Below are 19,210 nucleotides of genomic sequence, written 5' to 3'. Positions count from 1 at the left end.
AAAAAACTGCCAGCCAAGAATAATATCCTGGAAAACTCTCATTCAAATATGATGGTGAAATTAGGACATTTCCAGATAAACAGAAATTAAGAGATATGTAAAAACCAAACCAAACTTACACGAATTATTAAAGGGAGTCCTTCAATCTGAGAACAAACGACATCAGACCACAGGCTGAATCTAGGATGCAGGATCGTATCAGCCAGATACCAATCTAGGAAATGAACTCTCAAGGCCTATCCAAAACCAAAAGAAATACAACAGGGTATCAGAGAAATTAATCTGTAAATGACAACAACATTAGAACAATAAAAGTGAATAAATGGTGTAGGTATAGAACCTTCTAATAGAGAGGAAGACAAAGAGAAATCAATAATAGACTGCTTCAAACTTAGGAAGAAAAAGGTAAATTTCAAGGTAATCACAAAGAAAGTTAACAAAACTACTTCTCAAAATAAAGAGGAAAAACGCACAAAAACAAACAATCTTTGTTGGTTTCAAGGGATGGAAAGGGTGGGTGGGGAATACTAAATAGACAATAGATAAGTTGTAACTTTGGTGAAGGGTGAGACAGTACACAATACTGGGGAAGCCAGCACAACTTGTACAAGGAAAGGTTATGGAAGCTCCACAGACACATTCAAACTCCCTGAGGGACTGAATTGCTGGATGGAGGGCTGTGGGGACCATAGTCTCAGGGAACATCTAGATCAATTGTCATAATACAGTTTATAAAGAAAATGTTCTACATTCTACCTTGGTGAGTAGCATCTGGGGTCTTAAAAGCCTGTGAGCAGCCATCTAAGATACTCCACTGGTTTCACCCCTTCCGCAGCAAGGGAGAATGAAGAAAACAACATACAAGGGAAAGGTAAGTCCAAAGGATTAATGGACCGTAACTACCAGGGCCTCCACCAGACTGAGTCCAGTACAACTAGATGGTGCCCGGCTACCACCACTGACTGCTCTGACTGGGATCACAACAGGGGGTCCAGGAAAGAGCTGGAGAAAAATGTAGAACAAAATTCTAACTCACAAAAAAAGACCAGACTTACTGCCCTGACAGAGACTGGAGAAACCCTGAGAGTATGGCCCCCGGACACCCTTTTAGTTCAGTAATGAAGTCACTCCTGAGGTTCACCATTCAGCCAAAGATCAGACAGCCCCATAAAACAAAATGAGACTAATGGGGCACAACAGTCTAGGGACAAGGACCAGAGGGCAGGAGGGGACACGAAAGCTTGTAATAGGGAACCCAGTATTGAGAAGGGACAGTGTTGACATGTCACGAGGCTGTTAACCATTGTCATAAAACAATATGTGCTCTGTTGGAAACTATTTGTTCTGTAAACCTTCATCTAAAGTACAATTAAAAAAAAAAGAAACTAGTTAAAAGGTCAGTCTACCTGAACCATGGCCTCATCTACCCCGAGACCAGAAGAACCAGATGGTGCCCAGCTACCAGAACTGATCATTCTAATCAGAGCCACAAGAGTTGGACACTGTGAAATGGGAGAAAAATATGGAAAAGAACTTCAAATCCCCCCCCCAAAAAAACATATCCCTCCCAAAAAAAACCAGGCCCACTGAACTGGTGGAAAATGGAGGACTCCCTGAGACTACTGTCCTGAGATACCCTTCGAACCTTGAACAAAACTAACCCAAGGTCATCTTGTAGCTAAGTAACAAACTGGCTCAAAAAATAACGACTATCACCCATAAATATTGTGCTCCTTTAAAAAATAACCTATATGAGACCAAACGGTCAATAATTACTTTAAAACAAAGATAAGAACGTAAGGGAATAGGGAAACTAGATCAATGAAGCGGAACACCAGAAAGGAAATAATCAGAATGTTCACACACTGGGAAGAATGTAACCAATGTCACTGAACAACTTGTGTAGAAATTGCTGAATGCGAACCTAAACCTAAACACAATAAAACATTATTTTTTAAAAAAATGCAACTGGTTGAACACATAAATTCTGATTTTTTTGATGAACTATCAGATACACAGATCTTGAATTTCCTTGTATTTATTGAACTCTAGTAATGTTACTATTCAGTCAAGCAATAGGGAAAGACAGAACGTTAGGCTAGAGTAGGAAAACCTGATACACTCTCAGCTTTGCCATTACTTGACCTCAAATTAAAGAAGTCACCTCACTTTCCTGGGCTTCAATTTCCTAAACGGATGACAACAAAATTCTCAATGGCAAACTTCCAAACTATAACCATCTAAAAAAATGTCAACAGAATTATACGTATATAGCACTAAGAAAGACAGTCCATGCCTTGAAAGAACAAAAAACAAAATGTACTGTTTTCTAAGAATGCCATGCTCCATAAATCTATCCAACTGAATCAAATGAAGTGCTATTCATTTATAAATCTGGGCAATGTTTATATGTATTGAGGAAGGGTAGACTCCTTGCCCACTATAAACTGAGACAGAAAACTTAGGAGGCATATAGTTTAGTGAACTTCCCAAGTAGTCTTTAGGAGGCTGAGAGAAATACGAGAAATCAATTTTGCTTAGAATGATCAGGAAAGACTCATAGACAACACATGTGAGTTTGGAATGATAGATCAAGTTTTGGTATATACAGATGATGGGGACTTTCCAGACAAAAGAGACAAAGATGTATTTGGAGACAACGGTGTAGCAGTTTTTTGTCTATATAGCACAAGATATTAATGTGCTGCTACAGGCAAGGAGCGGTGAACACTTTTAGCTCCAGATGAAGGTGTCTGAAGGGCTTTTGAGCAGAGAAAGGATATTTTCAAAGCGGTGATTTTGGGAGCAAATCGGCAGTAATATAAAGAATAGTATTTCTAGAAACTTTTACAATTACAATGTATTCACATGTTATTTATCTAAAAAAGAAACCCAATAAACAAATGGAGGGAAAATGATAGTGGACATTAGTTAGAAAGCTATTGCGAAAAAGATAAAGGGTCTAAAACCAGACAAAAGGATAACTATTCTTATAATAGATCTATATAAAAAATTTTAAAGTAACGATTTCAAAAACTAGGAGCTATAAATTGAAGACCTGAGTAACAAACTTTCAAGCTAATTCAATCATCTGATTAAGGGAAAATGTTGAGCTCTTAGGATGAAGCTTAAAAACATTAGATGCTTTATTTTAAAATATGCTTTCATCCCACCTTATATTTCATATAATTAGTCCAACATCACAAAAAAACTCCTGCAGACAGTTTAGTGTCTCAATCAACGTTCTAGAATTTCCTTCTAACAACAGCATTAAGGGCAGAACTGCACTTCTTAAATCTCTACACTCTGAAAGGCTGTATCTGCTTCAAGTCTCAGAAGAGGGTTTCAGATTAGGGCTACACCTCTAATTGCTGACTTCCTAATGATTTTCAATGAACAGTTTAACTTTTATTTGTTTTGTTACATTCTTGCAAAATTGAGTGAAAAGTACATTAAAATAAACTATTGTATACATACAGTACAGAAGGTTTTGAAATGATTTTAGCTTTGAAACAGCTTCTAAAAAATTGTGAGCGAACAGAAAAAGAATTGTTGGGATTTTCTATATATAAAGTCCTAAAATAAGACTCAGTGGGATGCCATTTTGAAACTTCCCAGCAGGAAGTTCAGTTTGTTCAGAGGGCTGTTTAAGAAGTGCTTCAGCTAATATTTTTCATGACTTGAAAGCTTTGTTCTTTTACAAAAGAATATATACCAAGTTCATAAGACACAGCATTTCAAAATGGCAGACTAACAAACATTTTACAAAAATGGAATTACTGTGGACAAATTTCCTTCCTCGGCCAAACGTTTGTTATCTAACAGAATGAAATAAAAAATCAAGTTCATAAATTTAAGCTGGTTAAAAAGAAAGCTTCTCATAACTAGATCAGACTCTAACTAAAAACACACTTGGAAAAAATAAACATCAAAGATAATCTGAAATTAGTCTTTAAAGCATGTTTTGAAGAGACAATACGCATTTCCTTTTCTGGCTTCACATAGTTTTGTTTTGTTCTTTTATGATTTAATTTAGAGTCAAGAAGATGTCACAGTACTTAACCTGACAAGATCCATGATAGGGAGCACAGAATTTAAACTTCTAGTAGAAATTTAAGAGACTAGAAAGAGCCAGGGATCCACCCAAGGAACCAAGGAAGAGCATTTCAGCTGTGTTCCATCACAGTGCCACAAAATCTTGCCTTAAAATTTCTAAGACATGCTTGGGGGACACTAAACACCTGTTAATGGTGATGGTTGAACAACATGATGAACACATTTAATGTCACTGAACTGTACATGTGAAGATTGTTAAAATAGCAAATGTTTTGTTACTTACATTCTAAAAGTAAAAAAAAAAAAAATTAAAACAAAAAAACTTCTAAGATTACAATGTTAGGTAAAAAAAAGGAGGATTATCGTTTACTAAAGGTCAAGTCTTTGTGCCTTGATTGAAGACTTTTTTAAGTTTCCACTAAAAGACTTGAGGCCCACTTGTTGAAAAGGGACCAATCCTCCAAACAAGTTTTATCAACATACTACCATTCAGTCAAAACACAACTAGATGCCTAAAGCTTTATGTATCATCAACCCATTTTCTTCTTAGACAAGGTAACAATTTGCAGTGTCCTAAAATGTGATTAAACTGTTACCATATAGCTTATTAACAATTAAAATACTGTACTGCCAATCTCTGGAAGGCTATGAACCTCAACCTGGGTCACAGATCACTAAAGTATTAAACTCAAGTATCTCTACCAAAACAAGTTTGTTCTGAATCTGTTTGACCTAGTTCTAATTTTTTACTCACCCTCCCTCCATTTTTTTCATCCATGTATCCCTATTCCTATCAAAAGGCCTGTCAAGAGGGAGTGTTCAGAATTTTTTCCTAAAAAAAGTACTCAATTATATTTCCTCAATTATTGACTGCTAAAAAAAAATTCCCAGTCACATGTAATAGTTATAGAAAAATAGGCAGGAGAAAAATAATTTTTAAAAAGGTCCTAAGAAATGTGACATTCGACTGGAGACCTCAAAGAGAAAAGTTTAATTGTAATATAGTTTCTTTTAAACACAACATTTTCAAACACAGATACCAATAAGTTTTTGTTTTGTTCTTTAACCCACAAAGCTTACTACTCCTGAGGGTTGTATCTGTGTGAGCACAGTTGGATAAATTCTGCAGGGGGGGAGGTATACCGAAAAAAAGGTATTATTTGTGTGTTCGGCCTTAAGTAACCCCTGCAAGATCTGTAGCAAATCCCTCACCAGCAATTGTGGCCTACAAGTGTTTTGTTCACTAGGGGGACTCCCCACGGCTAAGTAGAACCGCCTTTACTGCAGATACCCGGCCGGGTGGCTGTGGGCAGACGACGGAGAAAAGTGTGAGCGCACAGCGCGCGAGTGGAACAAAACCTGTGGCCAGAAGTAATAAGGAAGTGCTCGCTCCCGCCCGCCCCTCCCACTCGCAGAAACCCGAAACATGGTGGGTTTGACAACGTGCTGGGCGACAAGAAGGAGATTGGCAGCTCCAGATACACGGAAAAGAACTGGGAGCCCACAACTCCAAACACGGTACCCCTGCCCACGGAAGCAGGCCTCGGGAGCCGATGCCTCTGCACTCACTCGGGAGCCCAGAGAGAAAGGAACAGTTGAAGAGGCCGGCGGGGTCTTAGGAAGTGCAGATCGCGTGAAGTGAGGCCCAGTGGCCCAAACTGCTGCCACCGTCGCGGTCCTTGGAGCCTCCAGGCCCGGGCCGGGGGCCACCCCGGCTCTCACCCCCCGTTCTTCTATCCGTTTCCCAGAGCTTTCGCGCTGGCTTCTTCTCTTTAGGGCCCAAACATCCGCGAATCGTGGGGCCACAGTCCACCCTCTTCTGCCTCGCCACTTTTCCGCCCTGGCTGCTCCTCACTCCCCCGAGCTCGGGCAACGCTTCCAGTGGCCCCAGGACCACTCCTGTGCCTTCCCTCACCGGAACTCGCGTCCCGTAGCTAACAGAGCCCGCCCATAGCAACCCCAGGCTCCAGCCCACCTCACCTGACACAGCTCCGGCGGCGCTGGACACAGGACACTCCTGGGTCCCCGACTCCGGCTCTCCTCGACCCCCTCTTCGGTTAACTCCGCTTGTTTCTCTACAAAATGGCGCCGAGGTCGCGCGCTCTCGTCGCGGCCTTTCCCCTCCCCGTTCCCATTTCATCATTCGCTGCCCGCCCGAGGAAGGATGGCCCCCAGCAGCAGCCAATGATCGCACCCCGCCCGTGGCTCCGGCCCAATCACTGGCAGGTGCCCGCGGATTTAAACCAATCACACACTATCACTTGCAGAAGTCAAGGTAGAAACCAGGCTCCTCTGCAAGCAACTACCAATCCGGACTCCCACTTCGCGGGCTTTGGCCAATTGCCTCTCACCCGTCCCCAGGGACTGGAATTGGAGCCCTCGCGCCTGCGCTACAGGCGAGGACCAATGGGGATACGCAGGTAACTTCGATTTGGGGCTTCAGGTACTTCCCACCCTCGAGGTCTTCAACCAATAGCGGCTTGGCATTGCCTCTAAGAAACAATAATTAAGGGAGGAAGCCCACTGTCTCTCACCACCCTGCGCGGAACTATTTTGAGTTGGAGGGAACAGCCTTCCCCATTTTCCTTTCGCTTTCGAAGTGTCACGGGGTTTTCCAGTCTAAACACCCCTCTCCCTTCCAGTCCCTTTCCTTAGAGTGGAATAAGATAGGCAACGCCAGCCACCAGGAAGCAAACCAGGATATGACTAAAGTGGTAGCGCTTTGCATCCCGGGACGTGTGGTTCCCTCCCAGTACCCATCCCGATTCTCGTCGTAAAGGTGACGTATTCAACGTCACTTGCGGCGCCCAGGGAAGAGCAGTGCATGCTGGAGAATGTAGTCGCCCAGGTCTTGCACCTCGTCTTGAGTTGCCTCACTTTCGTCAAGGAGCTTCTTTTTTCACCTATTTCTATGTTGAAGAAGGGACTCCTTACGGAGAGGTAGGAAGCCCAGGTTCTCTTCCTGGATTGAACTCTTGAAGTGATATCAGAAAGGATACCTGTGCCCTTTGCTGTCGGGAGAAACGGCAGAGAGATACATCTTTTGCGGTGATTAATTATCTACAGTAGTTCGTAAGATTTCTCTCTTCCCAAACCAGCGTAGGAAGACTAGGGAGGAAGCGTTGACTGGCCGCCTCTTTTTCATTTTGAAGAAAACCTAGCCCTTTCCTCACCCCCGTCTTCAACCTAGCCATCTGTCTCCTACTACCTTTTGTGCTTAAAATAACAGTTTTTCACACCTGCCTTTCCTTGCTTGGATACCACGTCCTTTCAGCAAACATTTATTGAATGTCTTCTGTTTGCCAAGCAAGTATAAGAGGCCCAGGGACCCCATGTGTAGCAAAAGCAAGGATCACTTCAATCTTGTTCGAAGTTGTATTCCCAGCACCTAACACAGTGCCTGGCACATAGTGGGCATATGAGCAAATAAATGTTCAAAAATCAGGAAACGGAGAAATGGGCTTACAATATTATAATGTTTAGGCCCCTTAAACAGGTCAAGGATGGGAATCAGGCCCTTCTATACATTGCTGCTAGTAGTCAAAAATTGGTAAAATGTCTATGGATAGCATTTTGGCCAAGTTTATCAAAACTGAAAATTCACAGATTCGCTAGCCCAGTAATTCCATATCTAGAAATTTATGACACAGCTAAACGTTGCAAATGTGCACAAAGATGAATGTACAACAATACTCATTGAAGCATTGTTTATGGGGAGCAAAAAATTGGAAACAATAGGGAAGTGGTGAAATAATTGTATGGTTCTGTCATACAATGGAATATGATGAAATTGTTAAAAAGAATGAGGTAAATCTATATGTACTCGTATGGAATGATCAAGATATACTGTTAAAAAAATTGTTAGGTGCGGAATTGGAAAAAAAAAGTTAGCAAACTCAGAATGTTACATTTGTGTAGGAGAAAATAACTATATTTCCTATAGTTACATGTAACTAAATACATAAAAAGACTTGGAAAGATACACCACCTCAACTGATACTCAAAGGTTATTCCTGGGGTACCTGGCACCCATTGCTGTCAAGTCAATTCTGACTGCTTACTGTGCTTACCATATCATCTGTAGTGAACAATCTCACATTTTCACCACATCAAAGACTCTACTTCTAGGTATGGCTGGCATCTGTCTCTCAGCAACCCCACAGCACCTTCCTACAGAATCAAAGCCTCTTTTCAAATTTAGGATACCTGACGGGCAGATGACCCAGTAAGCAAGAAAAGCACGGGTTTACTTGTGCTTACTTACTAACCTGTAGTGAACAATCTCACAAAGTCTATTTCACAAAACCTATGTGAAATTGTTTACTACAGATGATCTAGTAAGCAAGGTGAGCACTGTGCTTACCTTACCTTTTGGATAATCTGCCCTTGCTCTTGGCAATGCCATGTGTTGCAAAGTGGAACTGTTCCATAGGGTTTTCATTGGCTATAATCTTTGTGACAGCAGACCACCAGGCCTTAGTTATGTGGCACTGCTGGGTGGGTTCAAACTGCCAACCTTTACATTAGTTGTTGTTAGTTGCCCTAGCTGGGCGCAAACTGATTGCACCACCCAGAGACCTTATTCCTGGGAAGGAGAGTAAAAATGAGGAAGAATAAAGGGAACTTTTACTTTTAATTCTATACATTATTGTATTGCTTACATTTTATATAAAGGGAATTATTGTTTTGTTTGTGTAATTTCATATAATTTTTAAAAAGACATAGAAATTGAGACCCAGAGAGATCAACTAAAATCAACTCTGTAATCCTACAACTATTGGAAATTCAAGTCTCAAACTCAGATCTCCTGAGATAAAGCTGAAATAAAGCTCAGTTGCCTTCCCCCACTTCTCAGCCTGTCTGCCAAAAAAATGGTTTGCTGCTTTAAATTGAGGCTACTGCAGATCCTTGAGCCCACACTTCCAGCCCTCCCCCTGAGCTGCTGCCCCAACATCACTCCTAGAATTTGCCCCACAAAGGGCACACTTGAAGATAACCAAGTACCTAAAGAATTCAGATGACAGGCTGGAGATCAAAGTCCTTCACCTTACTGTCATGAATACTGGGTGGCTTCTATCTTTGCTAGAAAGCTGGAGAGTTTCCTGGAATGTTTACAAAGGGAAAGGGATAGTGGAGAGGTGGTACACCTCCTCCTTTTACTGACAGACAAAATAGTTAGAAATCACACCCAGACGGACTGCTTTACTAGCGACCTTCACAAAGGTCTGAATCATCTTATAACTCAGCAGTTATGTATACAGGAGTTCAAACGTATTTGGAAACAGGAAATTTCAGCCAGCTGTTAATTACTCACCTGGCCTCTTTCCTCCCCCTTCTCCTACCAGGCCTTCACCCCACAACTGTACATACAAGGCTCTGGAAGAACTTTACAAACTCTTTGTTTCCCAAAATAACTTGGAAAAGAAAATGTAAGTGCTGGGCAACAAAAGCTTTACTTAATTGGGTTAAGGATAGAAGCAAAAAAAAAAAAAATACCTAGAAGACAAAGACTTGCTTTGAAATCTGTGCAAACTATGTTATAAAATGTTTGGAGTTTCTTGGAAAGTGGTAAATAAATACAAAGCCTTATTATTCTATGTATAGGAGCCCTGGTGGCACAGTGGTTAAGTGCTCAGCTGCTAACTGAAAGGTCAGTGGTTTGAACTAACAAGCTGTTCCATGGGAGAAAGATGTGGCAGTCTGCTTCTGTAAAGATTATAGCCTAGGAAATCCTATGGGGCAGTTCTACTCTGTCCTAAAGGGTCTCTATGAGTCCAAATCAACAAGATAGTGATGGATATTATTCTATGTTCCTATTACCCAGAACCAAACCCATAACCATTGAGTTGATTCCAACCCATGGTGAGGTGACCCTGTGTGTTACAGAGTAAAGCTGCTCCATAGGATTTTCTTGGCTGTGATCTTTACAAAAGCAGATCACCAGGCCTTTCTTCTATAGTGCCACTGGGTAGTTTTGAACCACCAACCTTTAGGTTGAGAGCAAACCATTTGCACCATCCAAGGACCTAGGTGTTCCTATTAGTAGTCGCATTTTTCGGGTAAGGTAGTAACTTCAATTGACAGTAAGTGGAACAATGACTACCTTAGGATTTTCTGTCTTATCCAGAGTGACCCATTGACAACCTAACTCTAAATTCTGATTTTTCAGTCTGTCACCACAGCATAGCTCCAAACCTGACACCCTGGTAGTCCTTTGGTGGCCAGGGAGGCACACTGCAAAGAGCCCAATGAGAAATTCAGAAACCCAAGTCCTAAAACTGGCTGTGCCTAAAACCAACTTTCTGTGTGCCTGTGGCAAAGTCACCTCCCCTCCCTGGGTTACTTTTTCCTTCTTCATTATTATGAGAATATTGGACAAGCCTTCAGTTGTTTGCAAATTGTGAAGGGTAGATTGGGTTCTGGAATTCATACATACATGTGTTTTTTTTTTTTTTTTCAACCAACATATTCTTAAAGTACAACTATTATTTTTAGAGTTGAAAGTATTACACCCTCTTACCACATGCTTAAGCACTTTACATGCTTTATCTCATCCAAGCCTCAGGATTCTGTGAGGTAGGGGCTGTGTTCTTCCTTTTTTGCAGATTCTTAGAGAGGTTGAGACACTTGCCCAAGGTTACATGTCTAATCAAAGGCGGAGCAAGGAACCCACGCTATCTGACCTCAGGGCCCACATCTCAGTCACCATGCTCTGAGCCCTCGTTCGAAAACCCCCCTGACTGAGTAGCCTCTAAGATCCCGACTCTAATATTCAGTGGCCCATCGGTGACCATATATTTTTCAAGCAAAAATAAATAAATAAAAAATTAAAATAAGATGCGTAGTCAGACAGAGTGTGCTAACTTAGTCAGATGGGTGCTGAAAACACTGTGTGGTTGGTGTTTTCCAGGTGAGTTTACATTTGAATTCCTCGGTTCTTTCCATAACAGGCAGTTTTGTTTCAAGATGATCTGGGAAGCTTCTGTCTTTTTTTTAAAAGTTGTTTCTCCTTCTGCCTCTTCTCCCAAGAGAAGAAGGAAGGAGCTAGAGAGGGAAAGGGGATGGCCACAGAGCGTCCCTGGCTCAGGGTCAGTTTAGGATTATCTGAAAATGGATGTGTGCAAAAAAAGGTGGATTGAGAAACCTTCCTGGGCTCTAGACAGATGAGCAGACCTAGGACTACTCCCTACAGACTCAGAGCTGGACTGAGTCTGTGACTCTGCTCCAGTTCTCTGTACTGTCCCTGAATGCAGAACTGATATTGGAAGTGATTGCCATCAGCCCCTGCTGTTCATCCTCTGCCCAGGGTGAGGGGTCTGTCATCACTCTTCCCACTCAGGGACCCTGCCTTATGGTTGTCACTTTGTATTACAGACACTTCTCTGGCCACAATCTCAGCCCCCAGCTTACACTTAGCGTCTTTTGCCTAGCACCTTTCTCTGCCATCATCTTAGGGATTTTAGAGGTAAACTCTTAGAGAAGCAAATCTTTAGGTGGCATCATTGTGGGGCAAGGGACAAGCAGTTGAGGATTGTCCCCCAAACTCCTCTTTACCACTTCATAGCTCCCTCTCTAGGTTATAAGTCAATCAGACATTTTAGTCTCTTCGAAATACAGCGTACAGTGTTAGGAGTCTAAGAAAAAGGGGCCTCTGCCTTGACAATGTTTACAATCTCTGGAGGAGAAAAAGACAGGTCAAGTCATAATTAGCAAGCAATTCTGTAACCTAAAGAATGAATGGGTCAAAAATCTCAAAGCTGAAAGATAATGGAGGAGAATGCTTTTACCAGAACTTTTACAGGAAATGTAGTTTAAAGTAATACTTCCTCCCTGCACCCAAAAAGGTGGGCTGAACAGCCACCCCTACCAACTTGAAAAGGACTTTCCATGACCTGGGGTCCTTGAACTCTCAAAGGGCCATAAGGCACTATTCGGAGGGCCTGTGAACAGCTTTCAGAATTTCAAAAAGCATAACAAAAGGAAATATTTATCCTCTCCCACCCCACCACCCAAAAGCTATATCCCAAAACGAAACCCTTTGCTATCGAGTCGATTCCAACTCATAGTGACCCTATAGGACAGAGTAGAACTGCACCAGTGGTTTTCCGAGGAGTGGCTGGTGGATTTGAACTGCCGATCTTTTGGTTAGCAGCCAAATTCTTAACCACAGCATCACTCCAGCTATAGTAGCTATGATTTAATAAGTACATCATATTTGGTAGGCAAAAGTCTTCCAAAATTTGGAGCCCATAGGGAAAATAATAATCAGAGATCTTTGGAGCAAAATGTTGTGGAATCTCTCTGTGGAGGCCCATTCCAGCTCCAAAGTCTGAGCCTAATTAGCCTCATTCACTGCCCTGAGGACAGAGATATGCCCATACAGTAAAACCTGCGAAAGCCAGACATTTGTACGGCGGAAACCTGTTAGAGAAGGAAAACTCAAGTATTTTCCACTAAATAGAGAGCGATAGAAAAGTGGTGACTGCACCCTGTCAAAAGTGGAAAACTTGTGAGACTCAGAAAAACAAGGCAGTCCTGATGGGTTCTTGTTCTCACAGGTTTCACTGTATTTGTTTTTGTAGCCCTGGGACCCAAACCCATTGCCATCAAGTGGATTCAGACATAATGACCCTGTAGGACAGAGTAGAACTGCCCCATCGGTTTTCCAAGGAGCGGCTGATGGATTCAAACTGCCAAGCTTTTGGTTAGCAGCTGAACTTTTAACCATTGCGCCACCAGGGCTCCAGCCCTAGGACACTCTGTGTGTTTTAGAGTAGTGCACTGTGGTGCAAGGAAGGACATAGTAAACTCCAGGTCCAAATAAAGAAGAAGCATTTTGACAAGTTTGCTTGTATTTCAGAGTGTTTAATACTTGGCTCCAGCCTGGTGCCTGGCACATAGTAGGTGTTCCGTAAATATTGGTTGAATGAATGAATGAATGACTCTAAGAGAAGCATCTCCAGGGAAACATTTCTTTTTAATAGGCAGTAGATCATATAGCATATCCGATTATGCTATCTTGATGCAGGCAATAGACAACTAGGCAAATCTGTTTTAAAAAAAGAAGGAATAGAGGTGTGAGGAAGTAATTTACAAAGTTTCCTTTATATGAAAAAGCCTCTCAAAGTGCAATTTGTGCTAAGGTTTATTCTTTCCAAAGCACTGTCAAGAATTTCATCCCTCCAATCAACTCTAACCAGTTGCTATTGAGTCATTTCTAACTCATTGTGACCCCATGTGTGTCAGAGTAGAACTGTGCTCCATAGGGTTTTCAATGGCTGATTTTTCAGAAGTAGATTGCCAGGCCTTTCTTCCAAGGTACTTCTGGGTAGACTCAAACCTCCAACCTTTCAGTTAGCAGCCAAGCATGTTAACGTTTGCATCACCCAGGGACTACCCCCATCAATTTTAGGGGGCAGGAAAGGAGCCTGAGAATGTTGGCCTATCATTTTGCAGATAGGAAAATAAAGACTCTAGAGCTTAATAGAGCTTAGTGACTCCATCAAGGTCACATAGCAATTTGGGGGCAGAACGCTTGATGGAACCCTACAGCTTCTAGTGGCTTCCAGGAAACTGCTTACTATCCATCCTCCCCACATAGACTTTTTTTCCTTTCCCCTTGCCTCTTCCCAGATTCCACCATATTGGTCACAGTAGTATAGAGCATCTAGGGAAGGAGAAGAGTTTGTGGAAGGGGAGACACCCCAAGAGAAGCAGATTGGGTGGTGGGGGATGGGAGATCCCAGCTTCTGGGAAGCCCTACCAGCAGCTGAGGAAGATCACAAGAAGGAGGTGTTACTCAAGAAGCTCTCAAACATCTTCAGAGCCTGAGCAGGTCGATACTGGGGCACCATGTGTCCTGAGCCCTGTGCAGAAGATAGGCCAAATAGTGAGTACTGGCTATCTTGATGGTGTATGTTGCTCTAGAGCAGTGGTTCTCAAAGTATAGTCCGCTGACCAGAAGCATCAGCAGCATCTGGAAACTTATTAGAAATGCAAATTCTTAAGACTCTCCCTAAAACCTACGGAATCAAAAATGCTAGGGGTGGAGGGGGCAGCAATCAGCCCTCCAGGTGATTCTGATACTTCTTAACCATTGACCTAGAGTTAGCATTTTATAGGTAAGCTTTTTTTTTTTCTTTTAGCAGAAAATGCAGCAGAATTTTTTTTTCCTCCTTCTTTTTTTAATCTAGAGTCCTGAATGGAGAGAAGGCTTGGAAGCACTGAGGAGAAACCTCAAGGCATTTGGGGGGCTTCTCAGGGAGGGTAGTATTTGAATGGGACCTGAAAACCTAGGTAGAGCTTTTTATAACCCTAGACTCTCAGCCAAGGCCTCTAACTGCATTTATTTTCCTTAGTTCCCTGACCCACAGCTTCTTTCAGGCCAGAATAAATCTGGAGTCTTAAGCCAGGACTGTGGTTCTTTCAGGCTGGCTCCTCGTTAGTCCTAATTGAAGGGTGAAGAGCTTCTCTCCCTACCCCCAGGAGGACCTAGCCCAACTGAATCCTGAATCATCATCCCAGGACAGGCCCTGGTTAAGAGGTGGGTGTAACCCCAGCCATACCTTGACTGTGAGGAATGAGATCTTCTCGTATTCTTTAAAGAAGCCAGCCACCTGGTTGTTCAAGTACCAGGGTTGGTAGGAGCTCACCATCTAGGGGACCAGAGAAAGGGGTCACTTGGCAACTGTGCTCTCCACAGCCTCTGCAAAGGGGTTCCTCCTTAAAGCAGCCCTCAGGCCAGCTGACCCTTGGTGTGCTGCTTAGAGGGGCAAGAGAACTGGGTTTAGAGCTGGAGCATTAGGCATATATGTAGGGCCATAACTCCCCTGGCCCTACAGCCCCCACTTCCACCACCAGGGCAGAACCCTCATTGCTTCAACAAATAATCATTGATTAAATACCCACGATGTGCTGGGGACGTAGCTCTGAACAGTACAGGCACTGCAGTACAGTAGCTCAGCCCCATCTGTCAATGAATTCAGTCCCTGAATCTCTCTGAGTTTAGCCTCCTGGGACCACTCTACATCTCCACCTGGGTGAATTATAGGCACCTTAAGCCCCAAAATCAAAGTGGGTCACCAGGCTTTTATTCTGAGGTTCCTCTGGATAGACTCGAACCTCCAACCTTTCAGCTAGCAGCTGAGTATGTTAACTATTTGCACCATCCAGGGACTCCTTGTTCCCAAAAGGAAGGAAGAAATACTCGGGCTTCAGGTGCCTGTGCTGGTAGGTGTTGATCACAGTAGATGATTAGAATTTGAAAGTTGGAAACAAAGTAGAAGGATTGGTGGTTGGAAAATACGACCTTGGTGATAGAAACTACACAGGAGATCGCATGACAGAATTTTGCAAGACCAATGGCTTATTCATTGCGAATACCTTTTTTAACAACATAAACTGCGACTATACAAGTGGATCTTGCTGGATGGAATAAACAGGAATCAAATCGAATATATCTGCGGAAAGAGATGATGGAAAAGCTCAATATCATCATTCAGAACAAGGCCAGGGGTCGAGTGCAGAACAGACCATCAATTGTTCATATCAAGTCAAAGTGGAAGAAAATTAAAACAAGTCCACGAGAACCAAAATACGACCTGGAGCATATCTGACCTGAATTTAGAGACCATTGGAAGAACAGATTTGATGCATTGAACACTAATGACTGAAGACCACACAAGTCGTGGGAGGACATCAAGGACATCATACAAGAAAAAAGACAGGAAAGAAAGAAAGGACCAAAATGATGTCAGAAGAGACTCTGAAACTTGCTCTTGAACGTAGAGTAGCTAAAGCGAAAGGAAGAAATGATGAAGTAAAAGAGCTGAACAGAAGATTTCAAAGGACTGCTTGAGAAGACAAAGTAAATATTATAATCAAATGTACAAAGACCTGGAGATAGAAAACCAAAAGGGAAGAACACACTTGGCATTTCTTAAGCTGAAAGAACTGAAAAGAAAACTCAAGCCTCAAGTTGTAATTTTGAAGGATTCTGTGGGCAAAATATTGAACGACACAGGAAGCATCAAAAGAAAATGGAAGGAATACACAGAGTCACTGTACTAAAAAGAATGGCTGACATTCAACCATTTAAAAAAAACCCAAACCAAATCCGTTGCCGTCAAGTCTGACTCATAGTGACCCTATAGGACAGAGTAGAATTGCGCCATTGGATTTCCAAGGAGTGCCTGGTAGATTCCAACTACTGACCTTTTGGTTAGCAGCTGTAGCTCTTAACCACTCCACCACCAGGGTTTCCTCAACCATTTTAGGAGGTAGCATATGATTAAGAACCCATGATACTGAGGGAAGAAGTCCAAGCTGCACTGAAGGCAGTTGCAAAAAACAGGCTCCAAGAATTGACGGAATACCAATTGAGATGTTTCAAGAAACAGAGGCAGTGCTGGAGGTGCTTGCTCATCTATGCCAAGAAATTTGGAAGACAGCTACCTGGCCAACTGACTGGAAGACATCCATATTTGTGCCCATTCCAAAGAAAGGTGATCCAACAGAATGCAGAAATTAATGAACAATATCATTAACATCACATGCAAGTAAAATTTTGCTAAAGATAATTCAGAAACAGTTGGAGCAGTACATTGACGGGGAACTGCCAGAAATTCAAGCTGGATTTAGGAGAGGACATGGAACCAGGGATATCATTGCTGATGTCCGATGGATCTTGGCTGAAAGCAGAGAATACCAGAAAGGTGTTTACCTGTGTTTTACTGACTGTGCAAAGGCATCCCACCATGTGGATCATAACAAATTATGGATAACACTGCAAAGAATGGGAATTCCAGAACACTTAATTGCGTTCATGCGCAACCTGTACATGGAACAAGAGGCAGTCGTTCGAACAGAACAAAGGAATACTAAGTGGTTTAAAATCAGGAAAGGTATGTGTCAGAGTAGTATCCTTTCACCGTACTTATTCAATCTGTATGCTAAGCAAATAATTCAAGAAACGGGATTATATGAAGAAGAACGTGGCATCAGGATTGGAGGAAGACTCATTATGCGTTATGCAAATGATGCAACCTTTCTTGCTGAAAGCCAAGAGGACTTGAAGCACTTACTGATGGAGATCAGAGACTACAGCCTTCAGTATGGATTACACCTCAACATAAAGAAAACAAAAATCTTCACAACTGGACCAATAAACAACATTATGATAAACAGAAAATATTGAAGTTGTCAAGGATTTCACTTTACTTGGATCCACAATCAATGCTTGTGGAAGGAGTAGTCAGAAAATCAAGTGACGTATTGCATCGGGCAAATCTGCTGCAAAAGACCTCTTTAAAGTGTTGAAAAGCAAAGATGTCACTTTGAGGACTAAGGTGCGCCTGACCCAAGCCATGGTATTTTCAGTCACCTCATATGCATGCAAAAGCAGGACAATGAATAAGGAGAACCAAAGAAGAATTGATACCTTTGAATTATGGTGTTGGGGAAGAATACTGAATATACCATGGACTGCCAGAAGAACGAACAAGTCTGTCTTGAAAGAAGTACAGCCAGAGTGCTCCTTAGAATCAAGGATGGAGAGACTTTGTCTCACTAACTTTGGACCTGTTATCAGGAGGAGCCAGTCCCTGGAGAGGGACATCGTGCTTGGCAAAGTAGAGGGTCAGTGAAAAAGAGGAAGCCCCCCCCCAAGAAAAAAGAAAAAGAGGAAGACCCTCGATGAGATGGATTGACACAGTAGCTGCAACAAGGGACTCTAGCATAGCAATAATTGTGAGGATGGCACAGGACCCGGCATTATTTTATTCCGTTGTACATAGGGTCGCTACGAGTCAGAAACAACTTGATGGCACCAAACAACCACAGCAAAGCCACACTGGCTGTGGTGTAGAGAAAGGACTGGTGCTCAGCTAGAGATGTTGCTGTAGACTAACCAGGAAGTTACTGCAGGGCGTCCAGGAGAGGTGATGGCTGTGAGGATGGAGGGAAGTGGGGCTTCAAGAGCTTTGGGAGGTCAAATTACCGAGCTTTGGCAAATGATGGATTGTGAAAGGCGAGGGAGGGGAAGTGAAGGGTGGCCTGCTACTGGGTGCCTTTCCCTGGGATAAGACGGGGAGCCTGGAGGAGCAAGTTTGGGGGCAGAGATGCTAAGTTTGATTTTGGGGCTTAAGGTGCCTGTGATTCACCCAAGTGGAGATGGCAAGTGCCCCCCCTCGCCTCCCTCCCCTCGCCGCCCCCCCACCCCGCCCCCCGCCCCGGGCTAAAGCTCAGGGGTACTCAGGGACTGGAGGGTTGGGCTTGCAGAAGCCCTGGGGCCTAGGGAGTGCTGTGCTCATGATCACAGTTCAGGGAATGGAGGAGCAGCCCCACCCTGGAGGCCCAAGGACTGCATGAGGCTGAGTGAGTCAGGGAACTGAGAGGCTCCCTGTATTTCTGAGTGATCAAGCAGGGAGGTAACTGACAAGGTCCTTGGACTGTGTGACAGGTTGGCCAGTGGAGACCTTGGAGAGAGTGGTTTCTGTGGAATGAGGAGGCAGAAGCAGGATTGGATTGTGGAGTCCAGGAGAGAGGAGAGCTGTAGCTGGAGGGGAGGGGAAGGGTTTGTTTTTTTAAGTTGGAGAGATTTGCACACATTTAAATGCTAATGAAATTCTTTTGGAAAGAAGTTATCTCCCCTTCTGTAAAACTGCAGTGAAGCTGGGCTTTAGATAGCTGGAGGAGCAAGGTTTCCACTTCCTTTGTTCCAGTTTGAACCCCTGCTGAGAATTTGCATTTCCACCACAGATACTGAATCAGAATCTAGAGTTTAACAAGTTCGCCAGGTGATTCTTATGTATTACTTCCTGGGAACTTGTTAGAAATGCACATTCTCAGCAGGGAACTTGTTGGAAATGCAAATTCTCAGCAGGGGTTTGAACCAGAAGGAACCTGTTAGAAGCCCTGCTTTGTTCCCAAAACCAGTACCAGTTGCCATCTAGTCCACTCTGACTCTGACTCATGGCGACCCCATGTGTGTCAGAGTAGAACTGTGCTGATTTTTTGGAAGTAGACTGCCAGGCCTTTCTTCTGAGGCACCTCTTGGTGGACTTGAACCTCCAACATATTGGTTAGAGTGTTAACCATTTGCATCACTCGGATACTCTTTGTTCTAAAAAAAAAAAAAAAAACCTCAGGTCTTAGA

The 19,210-nt window shown here is 42.9% G+C and overlaps 2 protein-coding genes across 13 annotated transcripts in view; both read right to left on the bottom strand.

Annotated features, from left to right (window-relative positions):
- CNOT1 (CCR4-NOT transcription complex subunit 1) overlaps window positions 1-6,194 on the bottom strand; it is a 109,116-nt gene extending 102,922 nt beyond the window's left edge. For 6 of the 12 annotated variants that reach the window (XM_023726866.1, XM_023726859.1, XM_023726862.1 and 3 more), the window contains exon 1: window positions 6,037-6,168. The gene's annotated coding sequence lies outside the window, so the exon portion shown is untranslated. Of the gene's footprint in view, window positions 1-6,036 lie in introns of all 12 variants that reach the window. The other 6 variants (XM_004371527.2, XM_004371528.2, XM_023726868.1 and 3 more) reach the window with 4 other exon arrangements.
- A 7,641-nt stretch (window positions 6,195-13,835) lies between these two features.
- The window catches only part of LOC101358725 (lysosomal protective protein-like), a 20,767-nt gene continuing 15,392 nt past the window's right edge, over window positions 13,836-19,210 (bottom strand). Inside the window, exons 10-11 of the mRNA XM_004371662.1 lie at window positions 14,622-14,711; window positions 13,836-13,922 (exon numbers count right to left, since the gene is read on the bottom strand). Of these exons, the coding sequence (XP_004371719.1) occupies window positions 13,836-13,922; window positions 14,622-14,711 (177 nt within the window). The remainder of the gene's footprint in view (window positions 13,923-14,621; window positions 14,712-19,210) is intronic.

This window comes from Trichechus manatus, unplaced genomic scaffold, assembly GCF_000243295.1.
Source record: "Trichechus manatus latirostris isolate Lorelei unplaced genomic scaffold, TriManLat1.0 scaffold00014, whole genome shotgun sequence".
Classification (NCBI taxonomy): domain Eukaryota; kingdom Metazoa; phylum Chordata; class Mammalia; order Sirenia; family Trichechidae; genus Trichechus; species Trichechus manatus.
Note: the sequence above shows the minus strand (reverse complement) of the source record. Positions and strands in the feature narration are given on the sequence as shown.